Source organism: Schistocerca piceifrons, chromosome 10 (genome assembly GCF_021461385.2).
Source record: "Schistocerca piceifrons isolate TAMUIC-IGC-003096 chromosome 10, iqSchPice1.1, whole genome shotgun sequence".
Taxonomy (NCBI): domain Eukaryota; kingdom Metazoa; phylum Arthropoda; class Insecta; order Orthoptera; family Acrididae; genus Schistocerca; species Schistocerca piceifrons.
Window position 1 is genome coordinate 2203410 of NC_060147.1, and position 26678 is coordinate 2230087.

The 26678-nt window shown below is 48.7% G+C and overlaps 1 protein-coding gene across 1 annotated transcript in view; it reads right to left on the reverse strand.

The window, feature by feature from the left end:
• The window catches only part of LOC124718979 (ubiquitin thioesterase OTU1), a 29370-nt gene extending 3039 nt beyond the window's left edge, over nucleotides 1-26331 (reverse strand). Inside the window, exons 1-2 of the mRNA XM_047244649.1 lie at nucleotides 25718-26331; nucleotides 3458-3774 (exon numbers count right to left, since the gene is read on the reverse strand). Coding sequence (XP_047100605.1) covers nucleotides 3458-3774; nucleotides 25718-26138 — 738 coding nt within the window. The 5' untranslated portion in view covers nucleotides 26139-26331. The remainder of the gene's footprint in view (nucleotides 1-3457; nucleotides 3775-25717) is intronic.
• Nucleotides 26332-26678: the final 347 nt, after the last annotated feature.

Here is a 26678-nt window from a genome sequence, read left to right on the forward strand (position 1 = left end):
TGGGCGAGCAGGCACAGCCTCCTCTGTCAGATACACACAACTGCACTGTCAGTGGTGGCGAGCAGGCACAGCTCCTCTGTCAGATACACACAAACTGCACTATCAGTGGTGACGAGCAGGCACAGCCTCTCTGTCAGATACACACAACTGCACTCTCAGTGGTGACGAGCAGGCACAGCCTCTCTGTCAGATACACACAACTGCACTATCAGTGGTGACGAGCAGGCACAGCCTCTCTGTCAGATACACACAACTGCACTCTCAGTGGTGACGAGCAGGCACAGCCTCTCTGTCAGATACACACAACTGCACTCTCAGTGGTGACGAGCAGGCACAGCCTCTCTGTCAGATACACACAACTGCACTCTCAGTGGTGACGAGCAGGCACAGCCTCTCTGTCAGATACACACAACTGCACTCTCAGTGGTGACGAGCAGGCACAGCCTCTCTGTCAGATACACACAACTGCACTCTCAGTGGTGACGAGCAGGCACAGCCTCTCTGTCAGATACACACAACTGCACTCTCAGTGGTGACGAGCAGGCACAGCCTCTCTGTCAGATACACACAACTGCACTCTCAGTGGTGACGAGCAGGCACAGCCTCTCTGTCAGATACACACAACTGCACTCTCAGTGGTGACGAGCAGGCACAGCCTCTCTGTCAGATACACACAACTGCACTCTCAGTGGTGACGAGCAGGCACAGCCTCTCTGTCAGATACACACAACTGCACTCTCAGTGGTGACGAGCAGGCACAGCCTCTCTGTCAGATACACACAACTGCACTCTCAGTGGTGACGAGCAGGCACAGCCTCTCTGTCAGATACACACAACTGCACTCTCAGTGGTGACGAGCAGGCACAGCCTCTCTGTCAGATACACACAACTGCACTCTCAGTGGTGACGAGCAGGCACAGCCTCTCTGTCAGATACACACAACTGCACTCTCAGTGGTGACGAGCAGGCACAGCCTCTCTGTCAGATACACACAACTGCACTCTCAGTGGTGACGAGCAGGCACAGCCTCTCTGTCAGATACACACAACTGCACTCTCAGTGGTGACGAGCAGGCACAGCCTCTCTGTCAGATACACACAACTGCACTCTCAGTGGTGACGAGCAGGCACAGCCTCTCTGTCAGATACACACAACTGCACTCTCAGTGGTGACGAGCAGGCACAGCCTCTCTGTCAGATACACACAACTGCACTCTCAGTGGTGACGAGCAGGCACAGCCTCTCTGTCAGATACACACAACTGCACTCTCAGTGGTGACGAGCAGGCACAGCCTCTCTGTCAGATACACACAACTGCACTCTCAGTGGTGACGAGCAGGCACAGCCTCTCTGTCAGATACACACAACTGCTCTCTCAGTGGTGACGAGCAGGCACAGCCTCTCTGTCAGATACACACAACTGCACTCTCAGTGGTGACGAGCAGGCACAGCCTCTCTGTCAGATACACACAACTGCACTCTCAGTGGTGACGAGCAGGCACAGCCTCTCTGTCAGATACACACAACTGCACTCTCAGTGGTGACGAGCAGGCACAGCCTCTCTGTCAGATACACACAACTGCTCTCTCAGTGGTGACGAGCAGGCACAGCCTCTCTGTCAGATACACACAACTGCACTCTCAGTGGTGACGAGCAGGCACAGCCTCTCTGTCAGATACACACAACTGCACTCTCAGTGGTGACGAGCAGGCACAGCCTCTCTGTCAGATACACACAACTGCACTCTCAGTGGTGACGAGCAGGCCGACAGCCTCTCTGTCAGATACACACAACTGCACTCTCAGTGGTGACGAGCAGGCACAGCCTCTCTGTCAGATACACACAACTGCACTCTCAGTGGTGACGAGCAGGCACAGCCTCTCTGTCAGATACACACAACTGCACTATCAGTGGTGACGAGCAGGCACAGCCTCTCTGTCAGATACACACAACTGCTCTCTCAGTGGTGACGAGCAGGCACAGCCTCTCTGTCAGATACACACAACTGCACTCTCAGTGGTGACGAGCAGGCACAGCCTCTCTGTCAGATACACACAACTGCACTCTCAGTGGTGACGAGCAGGCACAGCCTCTCTGTCAGATACACACAACTGCACTCTCAGTGGTGACGAGCAGCCACAGCCTCTCTGTCAGATACACACAACTGCACTCTCAGTGGTGACGAGCAGGCACAGCCTCTCTGTCAGATACACACAACTGCTCTCTCAGTGGTGACCGAGCAGGCACAGCCTCTCTGTCAGATACACACAACTGCACTCTCAGTGGTGACGAGCAGGCACAGCCTCTCTGTCAGATACACACAACTGCACTCTCAGTGGTGACGAGCAGGCACAGCCTCTCTGTCAGATACACACAACTGCACTCTCAGTGGTGACGAGCAGGCACAGCCTCTCTGTCAGATACACACAACTGCTCTCTCAGTGGTGACGAGCAGACACAGCCTCTCTGTCAGATACACACAACTGCACTCTCAGTGGTGACGAGCAGGCACAGCCTCTCTGTCAGATACACACAACTGCACTCTCAGTGGTGACGAGCAGGCACAGCCTCTCTGTCAGATACACACAACTGCACTCTCAGTGGTGACGAGCAGGCACAGCCTCTCTGTCAGATACACACAACTGCACTCTCAGTGGTGACGAGCAGGCACAGCCTCTCTGTCAGATACACACAACTGCACTCTCAGTGGTGACGAGCAGGCACAGCCTCTCTGTCAGATACACACAACTGCTCTCTCAGTGGTGGCGAGCAGGCACAGCCTCTCTGTCAGATACACACAACTGCACTCTCAGTGGTGACGAGCAGCCACAGCCTCTCTGTCAGATACACACAACTGCACTCTCAGTGGTGACGAGCAGGCACAGCCTCTCTGTCAGATACACACAACTGCTCTCTCAGTGGTGACGAGCAGGCACAGCCTCTCTGTCAGATACACACAACTGCTCTCTCAGTGGTGACGAGCAGGCACAGCCTCTCTGTCAGATACACACAACTGCACTCTCAGTGGTGACGAGCAGGCACAGCCTCTCTGTCAGATACACACACTCAGTGGTGGCGAGCAGGCACAGCCTCTCTGTCAGATACACACAACTGCACTCTCAGTGGTGGCGAGCAGGCACAGCCTCTCTGTCAGATACACACAACTGCACTCTCAGTGGTGGCGAGCAGGCACAGCCTCTCTGTCAGATAAACACAACTGCACTCTCAGTGGTGACGAGCAGGCACAGCCTCTCTGTCAGATACACACAACTGCACTCTCAGTGGTGACGAGCAGGCACAGCCTCTCTGTCAGATACACACAACTGCACTCTCAGTCGCGGCAGCAGCGGCGGCGGTGGTATTACCACTCGCTAGCCTATCCAACACTTCATATGAGTGACTAAAAAAAAGGCACCACAAAATGAACACATAGGTTAATTAACCTAATATTTACTCACATCCCCCTGCTCCATGTAGAGTGGATCGTAGTGGATCCCATCAAAGACTAGGAAAACGCGTTGAGGATAGTGGCGATCTTCACCGAAACGGTTGACGATAGCGTTCAGTGTGTCGACGACAGCAATCTCGATGCCGTAGAAGTGAGACAGCACGGAGAGCTCGATGGCACCGCCCCAGGAGTCGGGCCGCAATATCCAGTCGCAGTAGGCTCGCGGAGGTTTCCCCAGGATGGCTTCGGAGTACGAATCCCCGTCATTAATGACCTCTTCTGCAATTATCTGCCGCATGTACGAAGCACAGGTGGGATCCACTTTGCCTGGAATACAGTAAATTTCAGTTTTTGTCGAGATATGGCAAAGGAGGGGCAGTAGGGGATGCCGTCGAGGCGTACTCTCCACAGACACCCGTCCCCAAATGTTAGCGTTTTAGCACTTCTAAAACTTATCCGTGATTAACAAATTAATTGAAAAGTCTTGTATTGAGGTTGGGTACAAAACAAGAGTGCCTGAAACCGACAGTGTACTTCTTTGCAAGAAAGGTGGACAACAGGAGTGATGGCAATAATTGCCAAAGTATTTCACACATGAACTCATTTTCTAAAATTTTTGAGAAAATGGTGTACTACAGAAAAGTGCTCCATCTTTGTATTAATAACATAATAGCTCAACTGATAATATTGTCTATAAATTCGCCTATCAGATTCTACAAGTGTACAATAACAAAGAGAAACACCAGTCAGTATTTTCCACAATCTATCTGAGGTGTTTGTTTGTGCAAATCACATTTTATTACAAAAACTGAGTTTTTTTGGAATCAACAGTACAGCTGTTGACATTCACTCATGACATAATTAATAAAACTATTGCTGGATGTTGGACTACACAATTAATGAGGAGTAGATAAGAATTTTTTTTTTTCTAACTAGGGGAAAATGAATGGTGTTACACAGTGTTAAATATTCAGTACTCTGTTCTTACAGTATGTTCAAAATCTACTATTTAATATGGACTGGCAGAATTTGTTCTACGTTGCTCGAGGCTTTTCCAATGGACTAGATGTAGATATGATTCTCGGACAGGATTTCAGATGTCATGAAATTTCCACAGCGACATCCTACATTTTGCCCCAGGATGACATCTACAACCACTCTGCCAGGAAAACCTTAGCAGCAGATCGTGAAACAAGTGAATACGTTTGATAAACTTCAGAATGAGAAGATTGTTGGTTGGTTGGTTTAAAAGAGGGGGAAAGGGACCAAACTACAAGGTCATCAGTCGCTTGTTCCGAAGGAAACAATGCCACAAGTGTGAGAATAGGCCAATGAGATTTACAACACAAAACAGAATGAAAGGAAAAACCACAAATAACGACTCAAGGGCAACACACACTTAAACGGACAAAAGGGGGCAAGAAAACCACAAAGACGCAAAAAACAGGTAGAAGAGGTTAAAACAAGAAAGCAGGTTACCATGGCTGCCTGACCATGAGGATAAAAAGGAAAAGCCAGCCACTCTGCAACAAATTAAACCTCCACTCTGAAACTAGGGTGGAGGGCACACAGGGATAAAGGACATGTGGTAAAACTTAGAACAAATATAAAACTCACCCTCACGAATGAAACATAAAACTAAAGCTGCTGTTGAGGCACTGTCGCCCAACACCAAAGGTAGGGTGCTGGGGAAGTTACAAGTCCGCCGCAGAACGGCTAAAAGTGGGCAATCTAGCGAGAGATGGATGACCGTCATTCGTGAGCCACAACAACACTGAGGTGGGTCCTCGTGGCAGAGGAAGTGATCACGTGTCAGCCACATACGGCCGATGCGGAGCTGACAGACAACCACAGACTCCCTACAAGAGGTGCGCACAGAGGTCTTCCATACATTCGTAGTTTCCTTAATGGCACACAGCTTGTGTGTACTGAAGTTATGCCATTCCAACTCCCAAAGCCAGAAAACCTTGCGGCGTAATACTCAACGCAGGTCAGTTTCAGAGAAGCCGAGCTCCATGCTTTTATCAAGGCTGACCCAGATCGCATTTTGGACAAGCCCTCCACCTCCTCAAACTTGTCATCTAAATGCTCTACAAAAAACTGTCGCTTCATCAAAACAAAGCAGTCTCCATCAGTTCTTGTACATACGGGGTACTGGGGTGAATAAGGCTCACTGCCTGGCGTTCCTCCCACGGTGCGGGCAGGGAGGGGAATGATTTTGGGTCGTACTTTCCTGCATTGTACTGAGACTCGGAATGCTTAGAGACTGCTGGTGTTTGATCACCAGCAAGTGATGACATGGTGTGCTTCGTCGCGCGTCATCCACCCTGATGCCACCAACTCCGACCAGGGACACTCCCCACGAGCGTGGTGCCACCCAGCTGCAGCAAAGTCTCGATGCCCCAGGATGACGGGCGTCTACTCCACGGCATACGTGGGAAGTTGACGGCACAGGCACCAGCAGAGCAGAGCGATCCCTGTGTTGTCAGGGCGCTACAGCCGACAGGGTACGTGGCAGCCGCACCACAACGGACTGGCTACTGTGCCGGATACGAGGTGCAAAGAAGACCACGGTCACCGTCGGTGCAAAAAGCGACACTGCACAGTGCACGGTGGAAAATGCGCCCAGGAAGGCATCCTCGCCCACGAGGTGGAGAATGAGCTGGACTGCAGTGCAACGACAAGAAAGTGGTCTAAAGATCTCTAGGCACGGTGGACAAAATGCACCGTGTAAGGGACCCTTCCCCAATGGGCTTGCTCTTTGGGAAAATTTTGAAAAATGGAGGTCAAACCCTACAGGGGACCACCACATAAAGTACGAAATGTGTGAGACTCCTTTTAGTCGCCTCTTACAATAGGCAGGAATACCTCGGGCCATTCTAATCCCCAGACCCGCAAGGGGGAGAATAAGAAGAGTGTACTGCCGTGTGTACTTATCTTCGCAAAGGTTACACACTTTATAAAATACGCAACCTCCAACAGTATTAAAATTGTGCTGACCGTGCACTGGTGAGAGAGATTATTCACCGCACTCGGTGGTAATAGGACTTTACATCCTGGGATCTACTGGTGCTTCATCTGAAGATTTCATCACGACTATCAGGAGATTCCCGGCTGTGTGTTATAGTGCTACTTGGGCATTTTGAGACAAAGTGACAACATGGCACGAGAAATCACTATTGAGACTTTTTTCCACAAGAAGATAAGTTAGAAGGCAAACCTCTGCCCGGTGTGGCAGTTTCGGTCTCGGAGAAGGGACTTAACTTCGCACCCGTCCTGAGGACACCACCCATTCTGGTTATTACTACCTCTCACGAACACGGAATCCTGTGATGCTGTCGAGGAAATCGGGCAGCAGACTCGCTACGCTCTGACACGGGGACCGGCGCCCACAAATAATACCTAGGCGACAGAGAGGTTTGCCCTTCAATCTCTATGTCGGGATCAAAATATTGTAATGTTACTGGCAGATAAAGGTATCACAATTTTCCTCTCCGGACCAATGTCCTTAAGCAAGATGAAGCAGTTCTCGGACGACTCTGCATATTGCCTTAAATGAGCACCCCACAACCAAAATTTAATGAAGAACTTCGGGGCTTCTCGAGAACAGCACAACTTCTAAAGCTGTGGCCAAGAGGCTACGTACAAAGGTACCAAACTATAACAATTGTCTAGGATTCATAAGGATATTGTGTCTCAACCAATAGTAATATTGGGGTGTCAACATACAACTCTGCTAAATGCCTAGAAGCATAACTGAGTCCTTTAGTAGGAAAATATGAGTACCAAATTTGCAACTCAAAAGATTTCGTCAACCGGCTCAAGAACTTGCAATTTGCACAATCGTATATTCTCGTTAATTTTGACACAGTTATAATTTTCACTGGAGTGCCTTTTTGAGAATTACTGTCACTGGCAGAAGCTGGAAGTGGAGCTTGTCAATTTGTTTAAGGACCGGCTCATCTAAACGTAATTTTTATTCAACGAGCAATGCTTTAAACCGACTGATGGTGTCGCAATGGATAGTCCATTGTCACCCATTGCAGCCACTCTTTTTATGGAAGATTCTGAGGAGAGAGCACTCCAGTCGGTGGAGTTGAAACATTCACACTTTCGTAATCTGGCCCTGCGGCACTGCAACACTGGATTCATTTTTGCAACACCTGAATTCTGTTCAGTTGAAAATAAAGTTTAAGATGGAGATAAAAAAAAATTAAAAAAAATTGTGAACTTCCATTCCTGGTCACGATAGTGTGGAGAAAAAGAGGACGGTACTTTGGGTCATGCTGTGTACTGTACCTCCACATAAGGACTTACATTCACAGACCACCAGCTGGCACCATCCTGCACAATGAAGTGGCACGCTTACCACGTTGGTCAACAGAGCACAAGCCGTATCGTATTCAGACAGCTTATCTGATGAGCTATGCCACAAATATTCCAAACAAGAGACTCACTGTGGCTTACAACCGGCATATGTTAGACAAAGAGGAGCTGGAAGAAAGTGAAGAATAAAAGAATGGTTGTCTCGCCATACATTGGCGCTGTTTCTCCTAAAATAGGAAGATTACAAAAGAAACAAATGTTAAACATCTCTCCCATCCACCAACAAAACTTAGGGCTCTTTTAGTTTCAGTGAAAGAATTTTAGGTTAAACCGTGTGACCACCTTCTCTTCGGCGTGAAACCACACTGGTGCTACGCAACATCAAACGGTGCGCACGTGTCAGTCTCTCTACCAATAGATGCACCACCGCACCCGCAGTTCTGTGGTGCCACTTTATGTGTAAGGCAAAGGTAGACGCACTGACCAGATTTCACGTGAATGAGCCTCACAATACAATCCTTTAAGTGTTGCTCCCATTGGGATAAGGAGGACACGATTGCATTAATAACAGCAAGAACAGAGCCGTTTGTTCATTTTAGCAGCACTCCATATTTATAAATGGAACAGGAAGAAGCCCCAATAACTGGAACAATGGGAAGTACTTTCCACCGTGCACTTTACAGTGTTTTTCAGAGTGCGGATGTAGATATTTACTGGTATAACAACCAACCTACTGTCTATCAGAATGAACAGCCTCTGCCAAACTGTGGCCGACAACAGCGTTAATCACTCAGTGGCACAACATGCAGCCGAGAACAATCGCAGCCGAGCACAATGCGCAAGAATTCAATGTCTGCTTCACAATCCCAGCCCTCTGGACCCATCCCTCCACCACCACCACCTTCTCTAAACTATCCAGATGGAAGTTATCCTTACAACACATCCTTTATACCCATAACCCTCCTAGCATCAATCTTCATGAACCCACTATCCCCACACTCTCACAGTTTCCCTTCCTCTGTCCTGTCACCTCCTCCCAATCCATGTCATATCCATTGTGCACCACACCACACTAGCTCATATACCCATACATCACATGTCCGCCCCAGACACATACCACCCACCCGTCCCGCTTCCCTAGCCAGCAAACCTGCTGCCTCCTTTGGAGCCACTACCACCCCACCTGACACAAACCAGTCTACCTGCTGAAATGCATACCTGGCATTTTGTTTCCAGCTGACACAATGTATGGGCACAGAATGTGTGTGTGTGTGTGTGTGTGTGTGTGTGTGTGTGTGTGTGTGTGTGTGGTTTTTCTTTTTTTTTTTTTTTTTTTTTTTTTTTTTTTTTTTTTTTTTTTTTTTTGTGGTTTTAGGGAGCACAACTTCAATGGTCATTAGTGCCCAGACTACGTTAGGAATGCACCGCGAGGCACAAGTTTAAACCAGCAACTAAAAGGGAAAACACGATAAAAGACAGATTGACAGGCATAGGATTAAAAAAAACAGCATAATCAAATGTCCTTAGACAGGTTTGTCAAGTTGATAAAACGAAGAACGCGGGCAGTTGCTCCTGGGTCATCCACTAAAATGGCATCTAGAGTACATGGCAGGCCAAGATCAAGATGCTGTGTATTAAAATCCGGACAGGACGTTAAAATGTGGCGGACCGTCAGCAATTGCCCACACGGGCAGAACGGCGCCGGCGCAGCCGTCAGCAGATGGCGATGGCTGAACCGGCAGTGTCCAATTCGTAACCGGGCCAAAACTACCTCCTCCCGCCGAGAAGGGCGTGAGGAGGACGTCCGAGTCGCGGGAAGAGGTTTCGAGGCCCAAAGCTTGTTGTCCGTAAGTGCAGCCCAATCGGCATGCCACAGCAATAAAATGCGCCGACAAATGACCCTGCTACAATCTGATGAAGGGACACAACAAGAAGCTGCCCAAGGCTGGAGGACCGCAGCCTTGGCCGCGGCATCTGCAGCTTCGTTCCCAGGGATACCGACATGGCCAGGAACCCACATAAAGCTAACCGGAGAACCGTCGTCCACCAGCTGCTGGAGAGAGCGTCGGATCCGGTGCGCGAAAGGGTGAACCGTATACAGATCACTGAGGCTCTGGATGGCGCTCAGGGAATTGGAGCAGATGACATAAGCAGAATGTCAGTGGCGGCAGATGTAAAGAACAGCCTGGTAGAGGGCAAAGAGCTCAGCTGTGAAGACCGAACAATGGCCACGGAGCCGGTATTTGAAACTTTGTGCCCCGACAATAAAAGAACACCCGACCCCGTCATTGGTCTTAGAACCATCTGTATAAATGAAGGTCATATTAATGAACTTCGAACGAAGTTCGACAAAACGGGAGTGGTATACCGAACCGGGGGTAACCTCCTTTGGGAGCGAGCTGAGGTCAAGGTGAACGCGAACCTGAGCCTGGAGCCAAGATGGCGTGTGGCTCTCGCCCACTCGAAAGGTTGCAGGGAGTGGAAAATCAAGGTGTCGAAGGAGGCGACGAAAGCGAACTCCAGGGGGTAGCTGGGCAGAGACATACAACCCGTATTGACGGTCAAGAGAGTCGTCAAAAAAGGAACGATAAGACGGGTGGTCGGGCATTGACAGTAGCCGACAGGCATACCGACAAAGCAGTATATCGCGCTGGTAGGTGAGTGGCAATTCACCGGCTTCAGCATGAAGACTCTCGAGGGAACTAGTATAAAATGCTCCGATCGCAAGACGTAAACCCCGATGTTGTATGGAGTTGAGGCGGCGTAAGATGGACGGCCGTGCAGAGAAGTAGATGAAGCTCCCACAATCCAGCTTGGAGCGGACGATCGACCGATATAGGCGAAGTAGGACGGTTCGATCCGCTCCCCACGACATACCACTGAGAACACGGAGGACATTTAGAGAACGGGTACAACAGGCAGCCAAATATGACATGTGGAGACCAGCTAAGTTTCCTGTCAAATGTAAGACCTAAAAATTTTGTTGTCTCCACGAATGGGAGAGCAATCGGACTGAGTCGTAAGGATGGTGGGAGAAATTCTTTGTAGCGCCAGAAGTTAATACAGACCGTCTTCTCGGCAGAAAAACGGAAGCCATTGGCGACACTCCAGGAGTAAAGACGGTCAAGAGAACGTTGAAGACAGCACTCCAGGAAACATGTACGCTGCGCGCTGCAATAGACGGTAAAATCGTCCACGAAAAGGGAGCCTGATACATCAGCTGGGAGGCAATCCATTATTGGATTGATCGCGATGGCGAAGAGAGCGACGCTCAAAACCGAGCCCTGTGGCACCCCATTCTCCTGGTGAAAGGTGTCTGACAGGACAGAACCCACACATACCCTGAACTGTCGATCCATTAAAAAGGAATGAATAAAAAGAGGGAGGAGACCGCGAAGGCCCCATGTATGCATGGTGCGGAGAATGCCCGCCCTACAACAGGTGTCGTAAGCCTTCTCCAAATCAAAGAACACAGCCATGGTCGGGCGTTTCCACAAGAAGTTATTCATAATGAAGGTCGACAAGGTAACCAGATGGTCAACAGCAGAGCGGCGCCTACAAAATCCACATTGTACATTGGTAAGTAGGCGTTGAGATTCGAGCAGCCAAACCAAACAAGAGTTAACCATTCGCTCCATCACCCTACAGAAACAGCTGGTAAGCGAGATGGGTCGATAACTGGAAGGCAAGTGCTTGTCCTTCCCCGGCTTAGGAATCAGTACAACAATAGACTCGCGCCAGCATGCGGGAACATGTCCCTCAATCCAGATGCGATTATATAAGTACGAAGAAGGAAACCTTTACCCGCAGGAGAAAGGTTCTTCAGCATCTGAACATGAATTTTTTTTTTTGGTGGGGTTTAAGGGCGCTCAACTACTGAGGTCATTAGCACCCAGTCACTGTTGTTAGAGCACATGGAATCTAGTAAAACTCAAGGGGATGGGGGGACACCAGAAGGACCTGACAAAGATGCAGATAAAATAAGTAAAAAGGTTAGATGTCTTTGGACAAGCCAGTCAAAGTTATAAAACGCAGAATACGAGCAGCTGCTCGAGCGTCATCAGCTAAAACATCTGGTAAAGTAGATGGCAGGGACAGGACAACACGAAATTGACTAAAATGGGGACACGACAATAAAACATGGCGCACTGTTAATGCCTGACCACAAGGGCACTGCGGGGCTGGGTCACCGGAGAGCAGGTAGCGGTGGCTAAACCGGCAATGCCCAATCCGCTACCTGGTCAGAAGGACCTCCTCTCGCCGAGACGGTCGGGAGGATGTTGTCCAAGCAGTTGGGAGCGGTTTTACCGCCCGGAGCTTGTTTCCTTGGAGGGATGACCAAGCATCCCACCACAACGACACAAGCCTCTTACATACATCCCCACGAACGTCAGATGACGGGACACAATGGGAGGCTGGCCGAGGCAGGAGGACTGCAGCCAAGGCTGCAAGGCATCAGCAGCCTCATTCCCAGGCACTCCGACATGTCCGGGAACCCACAGAAAGCTGACAGGAGAACCATTATCAGCGAAAGAATGGAGGGACTGCTGTATCCGTTGAATCAAGGGATGGACCAGATAGGGAGCTCCAAGGCTCTGAGGAGCACTGAGTGAGTCAGAGCAGAGTACATACGATGAATGGCAGTGGCGGCGGGCATACTGAACGGCCTGATGGAGAGCAAAAAGCTCGGCTGTAAAGCTGGAACATTGGTCAAGGAGCCGGTATTTAAAGTAGGCGGCCCCGACGACAAAGGCACAGCCGACACCATCGTCAGTTTTGGAGCCATCGGTGTAAATAAAGGTGTGACCGGCAAGTCGAGCACGAAGTTCGACAAACCGTGAGCAATACACTGCAGCCGGAGTACCCTCCTTCGGGAGTGAGCTGAGGTCGAGATAAATATGAACCGGAGCCTGGAGCCAAGGTGGTGTCGGGCTCTCACCCTCTCTGAAGGTGGTAGGGAGGGCAAAATCCAATTGTCGAAGCAGGCGACGGAAGCGGACTCCGGGGGGGGGGGCAGCAGGGCAGACACATACAACCCGTACTGACGGTCGAGAGAATCGGCGAAGAAGGACTGGTAAGAGGGGTGGTCGGGCATAGACAACAGCCGGCAGGCATACCGACACAGCAGTACGTCGCGCCGGTAGGTCAATGGTAATTCGGCAGCTTCAGCATAAAGACTCTCGACAGGACTAGTGTAGAAGGCTCCGGTCGCAAGACGTATCCCTATGGTGGATGGAGTTGAGCCGGCGTAAGAGGGATGGCCGAGCGGACGAGTAGACGAAGCTCCCATAATCCAGCTTCGATCGGACTATGGACCAATACAAGCGAAGCAGGCCAGTGCGATCCGCTCCCCAAGATGAACCGCTAAGAACTCTGAGGACATTAAGGGAACGTGTACAACGGGCCGCCAAATAAGAGACATGTGGAGACCAACACAGTTTCCTGTCCAACGTGAGCCCTAGAAACTTAGTTGTTTCCACGAATGGGAGAACAACGGGACCGAGATGTAAGGATGGCGGAAGGAACTCTTTATATCGCCAAAAGTTGATACAAACCGTCTTCTCTTCAGAGAACCGGAAGCTTTTTGCCACGCTCCATGAGTAGAGGCTGTCTAGACAACGCTGAAGGCAGCGCTCCAGGAGGCATGTTCCCTGGGCACTGCAGTAGATCGCGAAGTCATCGACAAAGAGAGAGCCTGAGATATTAGGTGAAATGCAATCCATAATTGGATTGATCGCGATGGCAAAAAGGGCTACGCTCAAGACGGAGCCCTGAGGCACTCCGTTCTCCTGGAGGAAGACGTCGGACAATACGGAACCCACACGTACCCTAAACTTTCGATCCGTTAAAAAGGAATCAATAAAAAGGGGCAGGCGACCGCGTAGGCCCCACCTGTGCACAGTGCGGAGGATACCTCCTCTCCAACAGGTATCATAAGCCTTCTCCAAGTCGAAGAACACGGCTTCCGTTTGGCGCCTTTGCAAAAAGTTGTTCATGATGAATGTCGACAAGGTCACAAGGTGGTCAACAGCGGAGCGGCGGCGACGAAAGCCGCATTGGACATTAGTAAGTAGCCGTCGAGATTCAAGAATCCAGACTAACCGAGCATTAACCATGCGCTCCATCACCTTACAGACACAGCTTGTAGGAGAAATGGGGCGGTAACTAGAAGGAAGGTGTCTATCCTTCCCGGGTTTGGGTATAGGAACAACGACGGCGTCACGCCAACGCATGGAGACCTGACCTTCGGTCCAGACGCGATTGTAGGTACGAAGAAGGAAGCTTTTGCCCGCCGGAGAAGGGTGTGCCAGCATCTGAACGTGAATGGCACCTGGTCCCGGAGCAGAGGACCGGGACAGTGCAAGCGCACGTTCGAGTTCCCGCATAGTAAAGGGGGCATTATAAGTTTCCAGATTCAGCGAGTGGAAGGAAGGTCGCCGAGCCTCTTCTGCCTCTTTCCTGGGAAGGAAGGCAGGGTGGTAATGGGCGGAGCTTGAAACCTCCGCGAAAAAGCGGCCAAAGGCGTTGGAGACAGCCACAGGATCAACAAGGATCTCATTACCTGAGGTCAGGCCAGGTACCGAGGAGTGGGCCTTAATGCCCGACAGCCGGCGCAGGCCACCCCAAACGACGGAAGAGGGAGTAAAACTGTTAAAGAAGCTGGTGAAAGAGGCCCAACAAGCTTTTTTGCTGTCTTTGATGACTCTACGGCATTGCGCTCGGAGTCGTTTGTATTCAATACAATTCGCCAACGTAGGATGGCGGTGAAAGGTGCGTAAAGCACGTCGTCGAGCACGGATAGCGTTCCTACAAGCCTCGTTCCACCAGGGGATGGAAACGCGACGTGAAGAAGAGGTAGTACAAGGAATGGAACGTTCGGCAGCATTGATGATAACAGCCGTGAGGTATTCAACCTGACTGTCACAACTGAGAAAATCGTGGTCCGGAAAGGTCGCCAGGGAGGAGTAAAGTCCCCAGTCAGCTTTCGGTATGTTCCAGCTCGAAGGACGTGGGGATGGGGTGTGGTGCAGGAGACGAACGACACAGGGGAAGTGGTCGCTCGAATAGGTGTCAGAAAGGACATACCACTCGAACCGACGGGCAAGAGTGGTAAAACAGATCGAGAGGTCCAAGTGGGAGTAGGTATGAGTAGAGTCCGAGAGGAAAGTCGGGGTGCCGGTATTGAGGCAGACAAGATAGAGATGGTTGAAGACATCCGCCAAGAGTGAGCCTCTTTGACAGGATGCAGGAGAGCCCCAAAGGGGATGATGAGCATTGAAGTCGCCAAACAATAAAAACGGCGGGGGAAGCTGAACGATCAGGTGCATCATGTCAGCCCGACTAACAGCAGATGACGGTGGAGTGTAGATGGTACAAACTGAAAATGTAAAAGCAGAAAGAGTAATGCGGACAGCTATTGCTTGGAGTGGGGTGGTCAATGGGATGGGATGGTAATAGACATCGTCCCGAATGAGGAACATGACCCCACCATGAGCTGGGATACCGTCCACAGGGGTGAGGTCATACCGCTCCGAGGTATAGTGGGTAAAGGCAATACGGTCAGTCGGGCGCAACTTGGTTTCCTGGAGACCAAGGACGAGCGGACAGTGCAGGCGGAGGAGCAGTTGTAATTCCTCCCGATTAGATCGAATACCTCTTATGTTCCAATGTAACAAGGCCATCGCTACTCAAAAAGTTGGGGGAACGAGACGGGGGAAGAGCTGGTCACCTCGACGGCCGCGGAGGGCCAGGTTGCGAGGGAACAACGCTACAACCGACGGGAGGCGGATCCAGTTCCATCGACTCGTCGCCAGCTGCAGCCGCTGTCCCTGGTTGTGTAGGAGGGGCAGCATCATTTGCCGACGAAAGGCCGACGGAGCGCCTGGCAGCAGAGCGTCCCGGCGAAACTGAGGACGGCCGGGAGCAGCGACTCACGGATGGAGCGTCCGACAAAACGCGCCGGGGTGGAGAGGGGGATAGAGACTTCTTCTGGGAGGCCTTCTTGGAAGGACGAGGAGGCACAGGGATGGTGGGCTGGACCTGAAGAGGGTCCTCACACGCAGGGTCCGTTTTGGAACGCCGGACCCCGGAAGCTGGGGTCCGGAACGTTTCCCCGATGGACGCCTGAGAAGAGGATCACTTCTCAGGTGGCGGGGGGGGGGGGAGAGGAGGAGGAGGAAGGGTGGCCCATGGGGCAGAGGGGGCGGGGGCCATGGGGGAGGAGGATTTGGAAGGGAGGGATTTGGGCGGAGGAGGCAGAGGGGGGACAGGATAGGGGTGAGGATACCGCGGAAGGAGTGGACACAACTGAGGCAAACGAAGTGGTCAACAGCACGGGATGGAGGCGGTCATACTTCTTCCTGGCCTCAGAATAAGAGAGCCGATCCAAAGTTTTGATTCTAGTATCTTCTTCTCCTTCTGATATGCGGGGCAGTCTGAGGATCTAGGCGAGTGGATGTCAGGGCAATTAATGCACCGAGGTGGTGGAGTGCATGTATGTTCCTCACGAAGAGGTCGTCCACAATCGCCACAAAGGGGCTCAGCTTCACACCGTGACGACATGTGCCCAAAGCGCAAACACCGAAAACAGCGCATAGGAGGCGGGACGTAAGGTCGCACGTCGCACCGGTAGCACATCACCTTTACCTTCTCCGGGAGAACGTCCCCCTCGAAGGCGAGGATAAAGGCCCCGGTGTCGATGCGACGGTCTTTGGGGCCGCGCTGGACTCGCCGGACGAAATGCACGCCTCGGCGCTCCAGGTTGGCCCTGAGGTCCTCATCAGATTGTAGCAGGAGGGCACGATGAAAAATAACCCCCTGCGTCCTATTTAGTGCCAGATGCGGGACAATGGACACTGGGATGTCCCCTAGGCGGTCGCACGCCTGGAGCGCCGCCGACTGTGCGGCGGAGGTGGTCTTGATCAGAACGGACCCTGAACGCATCTTGCTGAGAGCCTCGATTTCCCCGAAGATGTCCTCAATGTGCTGAACAAAGAACATGGGCTTGGAGGTGGCGAATGTCCCCCCATCGGTTCGAGAACAGACCAAATAGCGGGGGAAGTACTTCGCCCCAAGCCGGCGGGCCTGTCCCTCCTCCCAGGGGGTGGCCAAGGGGGAAAGGGCAGGAGAACCAGAACTAGAGACAGTACCTTTCCTTTTGAAAGACTCGGCCGCAGATCGACCTGATATGTGTTGACGTTTCATCTGCGAAACGTCCGCCCCGATACCACCCACTCCGACCAGGGGCTCTCCCCACGGGCGCCACCCAGCCTCAGCAAGGGCCACCTGGCAGGATGACCGTTGCCGGGAGTCCTGATGCCCCAAGGAGACGGGCATCTACTCCTTGGCCGACGTGGGGAGGGTGCAGCTCAGGTATCGGCAGTACGATCCCTGTGTTGTCAGGGGGCCACAACCTAGAGGGTACATGACGACCCCACCACAACGGGCTGGCTACCGTGCTGGATTTCTGGTGCCATGGAAAGTCCATCATGATCGTAGGTGCAGATGGGGACGCACTATGGACGTAACTTGTACAACCCATCAGGCGTTTAGGCCCAATTTGAGGAATAGTGGGTATGGTTACAACGCCGGTACAAAGCTGAGTGCCAAGGTCTTAGTGCACTTAGGACCAGTGGTACACCACGTAAGGCGTCCTTCCCCAAAAGGCTCGTACTTCTGTAGAATTTTGAAAAATGGAGGTCAAACCCCAAGGGGGATCATCACATGGAAGGCCGAAACGGTTGAAACTCCTTTTAGTCGCCTCTTACAACAGGCAGGAATACCTCGGGCCTATTCTTACCCCAGACCCGCAGGGGGGGCCCGCATGGTGAATGGGGCATTATAATTTTCACGATTCGAGGAGCGGAAGTTAGGTGGCCTAGCCTCCTCTGCCTGTTTTTGGGGGAGGAAGGCAGGGTGGTAATGAGTGGAGCTCGAAACCTCTGCGAAAAAGCAGCCGAAGGCATTGGAGACATCCTCAGGGGCCACAAGGACGTCATTCGCGACCGTCAAGCCAGAAACTGGTGAGTGGACCTTAGTGCCAGATAGCCGGCGCAGGCTACCCCAGACAACAGAAGAAGGAGTAAAACTGTTGAAGGTGCTTGTGAAAGCAGCCTAGCTGGCTTTCTTGCTTTCTTTAATAATACGACGACACTGCACACGTAATCGTTTATAATAGATACAATTCGCCACTGTAGGGTGGCGTTTAAAGGTGCGTAAAGCACGTCGACGAGCACGCAAAGCGTCTCTACATGCTGTAGTCCACCAGGGGACCGGCACGCGACGTGGAGAAGAAGTAGTGTGAGGGATGGAATATTCAGTAGCAGTGAGAATTACTTCCGTGAGGTGTGTGACCTGGCTATTGCAGCTTGTGAAGGTTTGATCCTGAAAGGTCGCCCTGGAAGAGAAGAGCCCCCAGTCTGCTTTGGAGATGTTCCAACTAGTTGAGCATGGAGGGGGGTATGATGCAGGAGATGGATAACACACGGGAAGTGGTCGCTCGAAAATGTATCAGAAAGTGCATACCACTCAAACTGGTGTGCAAGTTGCGTAGTACATATAGAGAGGTCTAAATGGGAATAGGTGTGAGATGTGTCTGAAAGAAAAGTAGGGGCGCCAGTGTTGAGGCAGACAAGATTGAGCTGGTTGAAAAGGTCTGCTAACAGGGATGCTGGACAGCCCCAAAGTGGATGGTGGGCATTGAAGTCTCCAGTTAACAAAAATGGTGCAGGGAGCTGAGCAATAATTTGCATCATGTCTGCCCTGGTAACGGCAGATGACGATGGAGTGTAAACGGTACAAATGGAAAATGTAAAAGTGGGGAGAGTAATTTGAATGGCAACTGCCTGCAGGCCGTTGTGCAATGTGATGAGATCGTAGTAAATATCATCCCGGACCAGCAACATAACCCCTCCATGAGCCGGAATACCTACCACAAGGGGTAGGTCAAAACGCACAGAGGTGTAGTGTGGCAAGGCAATTTGATCGCATGGGCGTAGCTTCGTTTCCTGGAGGTCTATGACAAGCGGACAGTGCAAGCAGAGCAGCAACTTCAAGTCCTCTCGGTTGGAGCGAATGCTGCGAATATTCCAGTGAATAAGTGCCATCATGAGAAAAAAAAGAAAAAGAAGATGCAAGAAGGGATCACCTCGAAGGCCGCTGAGGGCCTGGCTTCGAGCGAGCACTGCCGCCGCTATCAGTAGGCGGACAGTCATCGTCCATTGGTTCTATAGGTTCATCGGCCATCTTGTTAAGATGGCTGGGAGGGGGAGCTTCCTCCGCCGGTGAACGGCCAGATGTTCGGCTACCAGCGGTGCAGTCAGACGAAACGGATGACGGCCTGGGGTGGCAACCGCTGGGTGGCGCAGGAGGAGAAATGCGCCGAGGCGGAGAAGGAGAACTGTGCTTCCTATGAGCCTTCTTGGAAGGTCGTTTGGTGGAAGTACTGGTCGATGGCTGGGAGTTCGAGGTACGTAGGAAGTCTGCACGGGACGGTTCCTTCTTGAAGGCCCGTGCATCTGACTTCTGGGTCTTCGTCTTAGCAGAAGCTGATGAAGGTGCTTGTGTCTGAGGGGTGACGAGAGGAAGAGGAGACGTCGACCGGGCGATCTTAGCACTGGCCGAACGGACGACCGTAGTGCTGAAGTCAGATCACATGTCTGCGTCGCCATCTCCCTGGTAGTCCAAGGAGAGGCGAGGACAGTACTGTATTTCCCCGCTGGGAGCAGTGTGGGCTTCCTACTAGCAAATAGCTTGCAAGCAGCCGAGGTGGACACTTTCTCTTTGACCCGAATTTCCTGTATACAGCGTTCTTCCTTGTAGACGGGGCAGTCGCGGGAGGACGCTGCATGGTCACCCTGACAGTTCACACAACGAGGAGACGGAGGTGGGCAGTCACCCTCGTGGGCATCCCTGCCACAAGTGACACATTTAGCCGCATTGGAACAAGACTGGTGACTGTGATTAAAACGTTGACACTGGTAGCAGCGCGTAGGTGTCGGGACATAGGGGCAAACCGAAATAACCTCGTAGCCTGCTTTGATGCGCAACGGCAGCTGAACACTATCAAAGGTCAAGAAAAGTGTCCGGGCCGGTACAAGGTCATTGCTGACCTTTTTCATGACCCTATGGACAGCCGTCACACCCTGCGCAGCGAGGAAAGACTGAATCTCCTCGTCAGTCAATCCGTCGAGTGATCTAGTATATACCACACCACGAGACGAATTCAAAGTGCGGTGAGCCTCCACCCGGACAGGGATCGTGTACAGGAGTGTGGCCCGAAGCAGTTTTTGTGCCTGAAAGGCGCTCTCAGTTTCTAGTAACAAGGTACCGTTACGGAACCTGGTACAGGACTTGACAGATCCGGCGATGGCATCTACGCCCTTCTGGATAACGAAAGGGTTGACAGAGGAAAAATCCTTTCCGTCCTCAGATCGAGAAACTACGAGGAACTGTGGGGCAAGCGGTAGTACTTTTGTCACTGGTGGCTGGTCAAGTTTCCACTTATGGGCAGAAGTCGAGAGAGAAATCCATTGCGGAGGAATCCCCCATGATTGCCAGCGTCTCCGATGGCGCACTCCTTCCTTGTGGGGACCCTCTCAGAGGGCACTCCCGCCTTAGGTGAATGTTTACACCTTAGGTCACACCTCCCGAGAAACAGACGGAGGGACCAATCGGCATGGTCAGAAGGTATCAGCTCAGGCAATCACCCCTCCCTGGGCCTGGCCTTTACCAGGGGGTACGTGCGTGCCTTACTTGTCTACCCAGGGCGGGGAATTACGCGTTACCCCGTCACCGGCTACGCGTGCCAACGCGTGGGTCGGCCTTCAGGCACGCACAGGGAGGAAGGAAGAAGAGGAAAAAGAAGGGAGAGAAAGGACAGACTGTCTCAAACGCCGAGCAGAGACCAAAGAAGGCAAGGAGAAGAAGGCAAGGAGAAGAAGGCAAGGAGAAGAAGGCAAGGAGACGAAGGCAAGGAGAAGGCAAAGAGCAAGAATATGTAAGACAGTGAGATGGAGAAGAACAAAGAAAGGAACCAACCAAAGGAAGGAAGAAACCAGAAGAAGTGAAAAACCAAAATGACCGCAAATATAGGTCGTGGAACCGTCCGTCTCCAGACGCAAGCGCTAACTACCCCTTTGAGGGGGAGGGACTCCTTTTAGTCGCCTCTCGTATGACAGGCAGGAATACCTCGGGCCTATTCTAACCCCCGGACCCGCAGGGTGTGTGTGTGTGTGTGTGTGTGTGTGTGTGTGTGTGTGTGTGAAGAGGAGAGGGGCGGCAAACTCTAGCTTGACAAAGGATTTATTCCAAAATCTAACAAGTTTTCTTTTTCTTTTGTGTTTGTATGTCGACAATACAATGCTTCTGCTGTTCTGTCAGAGACTCCTAAATCATTTAAATCCTAAGGGAGGTTGACAACAGCAAATTGTATATGAAAGCTTTTATCAAATTTTAAAATCTTGGTCTGCTAGCCATTTGCATCTACAAATATATTGGCTTCCTGGTGTACCTTCAATATTGAATAGTAATGATATGGATATATATGGAAATAGCACTACAACAATTCAAACTTTTACGTAGTGCTTTGCATAAAAAACCAACTGAAAATGGCAAATGTACTTTAAAACAAGCAACTGCAGCACTGATAGACTTATGAATCACTAGCAATAAATTAAATGTAATTGGGATTAGTTGTCGTAGATTCATGGCATTGTGTTAACAATGTTCACATGTTAATGGTGAAGATATAAGCCTTAAAACAATCATGGTAACGTCACTAACAACACAAAAACATTAGAAAAATGAAATCCAACGAACTAGTGACACCTCCACAGGGATAGGTGCATTTTGGACTGGGAATTTTCTTTTTATTGACATCTTCAAATACATTAAAAACCTGATTTAGGTCAAGGATGTAAATTTAACTACAGAACACACAATGTATATAACAAAAATATTGCTGTTATATGTTCTTTGGTATCACATTCCAACTCATACATTTAAATGAGAAATAAAAGATTTATTAACAATCCACAGTGTAACTTCCTGGCAGATTAAAACTGTGTGCTGGACCAAGACTCGAACTTGGGACCTTTGCCTTTCGCAGGCAAGTGCTCCACCAACTCAGCTACCCAAGCACGACTCACACCCTGTCAAGCTGTGAGGACGGGGCGTGAGTCGTGCTTGGGTAGCTCAGTTGGTAGAACACTTGACAGCGAAATGCAAAGGTCCCGAGTTCGAGTCTCGGTCCGGCACACAGTCTTAATCTGCCAGGAAGTTTCATATCAGCGCACACTCCACTGTAGAGTGAAAATTTCATTACAGAAACATTCCCCAGGCTGTGGCTAAGCCATGTCTCCGCAATATCCTTTCTTCCAGGAGTGCTAGTTCTGCAAGGTACGCAGGAGAGCTTCTGTGAGGTTTGGAAGGTAGGAGATGAGGTACTGGCGGAATTATAGCTGTGAGGATGGGGTGTGAGTCATGCTTGGGTAGCTTAGTTGGTAGAGCACTTGCCCGCAAAAGGCAAAGGTCCCAAGTTCGAGTCTCGGTCCGGGGCACACAGTTTTAATCTGCCAGGAAGTTTCATATCAGCGCACACACTGCTGTAGAGTGAAAATTTCATTCTAGAATCCACAGTGTGTATGGAATTAATGAATATTTAGAATATTGCTCAAATCTGTAGGTTCTGCCTCAATCGTTCTTCTCAGCAATTTAGTTTTATCTAGGAATGCTTTGATGATTGTAGAGATCTTATACTAATTTACTCATGTTAATTAATGAGTGTAGTTGCATCCCTTGTGGCCATATAAGTAGACATGAAATTCTATTTTCTTACACACATGAAACTAGATTACTGCTCATTTTAGTAGAATCGATCAAGGTGTATCTTTAGTGTCTATATTTGTGTACGTAAAATTCTGTTTTTCTTGCACCTAATTTAAGTACAATATTGTTTATTACATTGTAATCTTCTGAACAATTTGCAGCAGGACCCTCAAACTGCACGGTTGGCATGATGGTAATCAGTATCCGCATGCTTGGTTTGGTTTAGCAACAAGCCCATTTTCATTTGGATGAGTTTACCAGTAAGCAAAATTGGCACATTTGGGGGACTGAGAATCCGCATTTCAAAGTCAAGAAGTCTCTTCACCCTCAGCGGGTGACTGGTGTGCAATGTCCAGTCACAGAATAATTGGTGCGATATTCCTTGATGGCACGGTGATTATCAAGCAGTATGTGAGGGTTTTGGAAGATGATTTCATCCTCATTATCCAAAGTGACATTGATTTCACCAAGATGTGGTTCATGCAAGACACAGCTCAACCCCATCAGAGCAGGAGAGTATTTGATGTTCTGGAGGAGCACTTTGTGGACCGTATTCTGGCTCTCGGGTACCCACAGGCCACTGGCATCGGCATTGATTAGCCGCGATGTTCTCTGGATCTGAACACTTTCGACTCCTTTGTGTGGGGCTATATTAAAGACAAAGTGTACAGCAATAATGCCAAACCATTCCTGAGATGAAAACAGCCATTCAGAAGGTTATCGGCAGCATCAATGTTCCGACACTTCAGCGGGTCATGTAGAATTTCGGTATTCATCTGCGCTACTCATGGTCAATGATGGCAAGCGTATCGAATGAGTCATAACCTAAATCTGAATATTTGTAGTGACATTTACATGTTGAATAAAGTGTGTGTGCGCACTGTAGTTTGTAACTAATTTATGTTTTCTTCTTTTCTTTTCAAATAGTTCAATAACTGTCACCCTGTATCAATGTAGATGTTGTATGCAACTTATATTTACTATATCTTGACACATTTATATGTCAGGTTCTATACTGTCTTGCATTTTGACAAGTCCTATATCAGGAACATGTTAAAAAGGGTGCTGCATAAATAAATAAAAATATATAAACATAACCTTGTCCTGGAAATACACTGCAGTTCAAACTCTTGTGGAAGATTAGGTTTTAGCATTCCATATATGTCAATGTCATTCCGCATAAGTCTGGATTGGGAAAAGATGGCACAGGAAATCAGGAATGTCTTCTCAAAGGAATCATCCTAGCTTTCACCTTTAGCGATCTAGCAAACTGACGGTAAACTTAAATCTTGATGAATGGTTGAGGATTTGAACTGCTGCCATTACTGAATACTAGTTGAGTGCCCCACCACTACACCATCTTGGGTCATTTCCTACAGTTCATTCTATCACTAAGCTAAAAAAATGGATCGCCATTCCCACTATCTTTATTTAGGTTTGGTACACAACACTATCTAAGCCACCACTCACAAGAAATAGATGACATATTATAAACAAAATGTACAACTGAAAAACACAAACAAAAACACCCCAAGACACTTTCTACATAGTATATCATCACATTCCACAGAATACACCATATTTTTTCCATTGTTTACTAGACCCATATAATCTTATTTGTACACTTGATAAACAATATTAATACTTCTCCTTTTTCTGAACTCAACATTCCGTTAATGATTACTGAATGCACGCTCATTGCGGAATTGAAAAATGAAGCCACCGTTCAACACCTTCACTGAACATTGCAACGGACATATGATATCCTAATGGTGTCAATATGACTAGTAATTATATTGCGAATAAATTTGAATATATACTAAACATTAGACAAATATTATTCATTTGGCCAGTCTACAGATATGTTGCTGAATGTCTGTGTAGTTGTGTCAGTGCTAGTGTAGTTCTGTGTTTGACTAGCATCACTTTTGTAATTGTATTCTCTGTGTTCTACATATCTTCTATACTTTACACTTGTAAATATTACTGATTGCTCAGTGCAAGTGAATGTGCATGTGTGTGATCGCAATAACTTGATATACTCATTTGTTGAACTCTTAAAAATAACAGTGGCAGAAGATTTGTTAATTTAACTTCTTTAGTTGGTTGGTTGATTTGGGGGAGGGGACCAAAGCAAGGTCATCAGTCCCATTGGATTAGGGAAGGACGGGGAAGGAAGTTGGTCATGCTCTTTCAAAGGAACCATCCCAGCATTTTCCTGAAGCAATTTAGGGAAATGATGGAAGAACTAAATCAAGATTGTCAGATGTGGGTTTGAACAGTCATCGTCCTGAGCGCCACGTCGCTTGGTAATTTTTTTAAGTAGTTTGTATTCAGTTATATATATGTTCCTAATGAGGCACATAGTGACTATCTATAGCAAATCTTGTATGCTTTGTAAATTCTCTTGGTCACACAGATCTCAATTAATACAAAGCAATGGACCACATAGATATCCAATGCACTAAGTGAGTTTTCTGGAATACAGTATCCACTTTACAACTGTCAATAAATTCACATATATTACGCAAACAATTCAGGAACCTATGTTAACAGTTACAGTAGGTTTTAAAATAATAGCATTTACCACCTGCTAAAATTTGTCCATTCTGATATTTGCACAGTCTAGTGCGACATAAATTCAGAGTGTAAAGAAACTCGACATATTAATAGCTCTTTCAGGTATCTGCATCACACAGAAATAGTCCTTAGAATTCATATATTAATAGTTATTTTTTTATCCGTAGCACAAATACTATATACTGCACATCTTGCAAATTATTGCATAGAGCATGTAGACTACACTAATAGCAAGAAAACAAAAAATTTCGGGCGGAAGCATGAATCTATTTAATACAGGCCAAGGCCATGCTATTTAATAAAATTAATCTAAGGAGTTTCTCCCTGAGAGGGAGAGGGGGGGGGGGGGGGGGGGGGGAGGTTGGTGGACTCCAAACACAGTAAGTAAAATGAAGTTCATATGACCACACCATTATACAGACAGAATCCTTGCACTTGAAAGTTTACCTGCAGTACTACAAACACTGAAATGCTGATTGTGGGTTATAACAAATGACAAATATGAAACAAAAAGAGTCCTCATTTACTTAATTCTCACCTCCAAGGACAAAGCCAATGCTCGTAAACAAGCAAGAGTTGTCGGCAGGAACTATTTTCCGCATAAGAACTCCTGGAAAGTCACTGATTGCATCCGTTACGTGAGGTCTTACTCTATCGTTATCCAGTCTAGTTGCAGGAATTACATCGTTTCTTGAAATCACTTTCGGTTTTGCACCAGGTTTGTTTTCAACTATTAAAACATCACCAGACGATATTCCGACGTTTCTTAAGTTCGCTTCGTTGTCTGATAAGTCTAGTGCTTTCGGGGGATAGCCACTCAGCACATGAAGGTTCATTTCTCCTATATTCGTCAACGAACAGAGCTTTGTCTTCAGATCACGTACGGTACTTGCTGCTGTTAATCCTTCAACTACATTCTGACCCGACTTCGTTTTTAATTTCAAGACAAGTGAAGACATATTAAAGGCAGTTCTGGACTACAACTCAAAAATAGGCCTGGTATCTACACGTATGTGATTATAGTGCACCACATTCAAAGTTCTGCAATGAGAAGACTTGCACTTTAAAAATTTAACACATAATCAACAAAAGTATGTCAGCCAGGACACATATATTCATTTGTAAACAATCACAGCCGTATCATCTGCTAGTTATACTGCGCCATAAAAGACTTTCAAGAGTGCCAATAACAGATCTGAAATAAACAGAATATTTTGATACGAGTGTGTGTGTGCCTGCCTAGGAATACGAGATGAAGAAAACGATGTATCATAAACATCTTCTTTTTCAATTATTCGTTGTAAAAATTGCTGACAGTAACTTTTAATTTTGAGATGTTGGCACCAAATACGAGTAAAAGGTCAATGACATTTAAAAAGAATTAAATGGCAGTTTTGAAAGTTATCATTCTGGTATTTAAGAGCTTGATATTTTTAAAAGGTTAATTTATAGATATTGCCAGATGAACAAGTACCTAGTGCACTTTTTGAAGTTTTGTG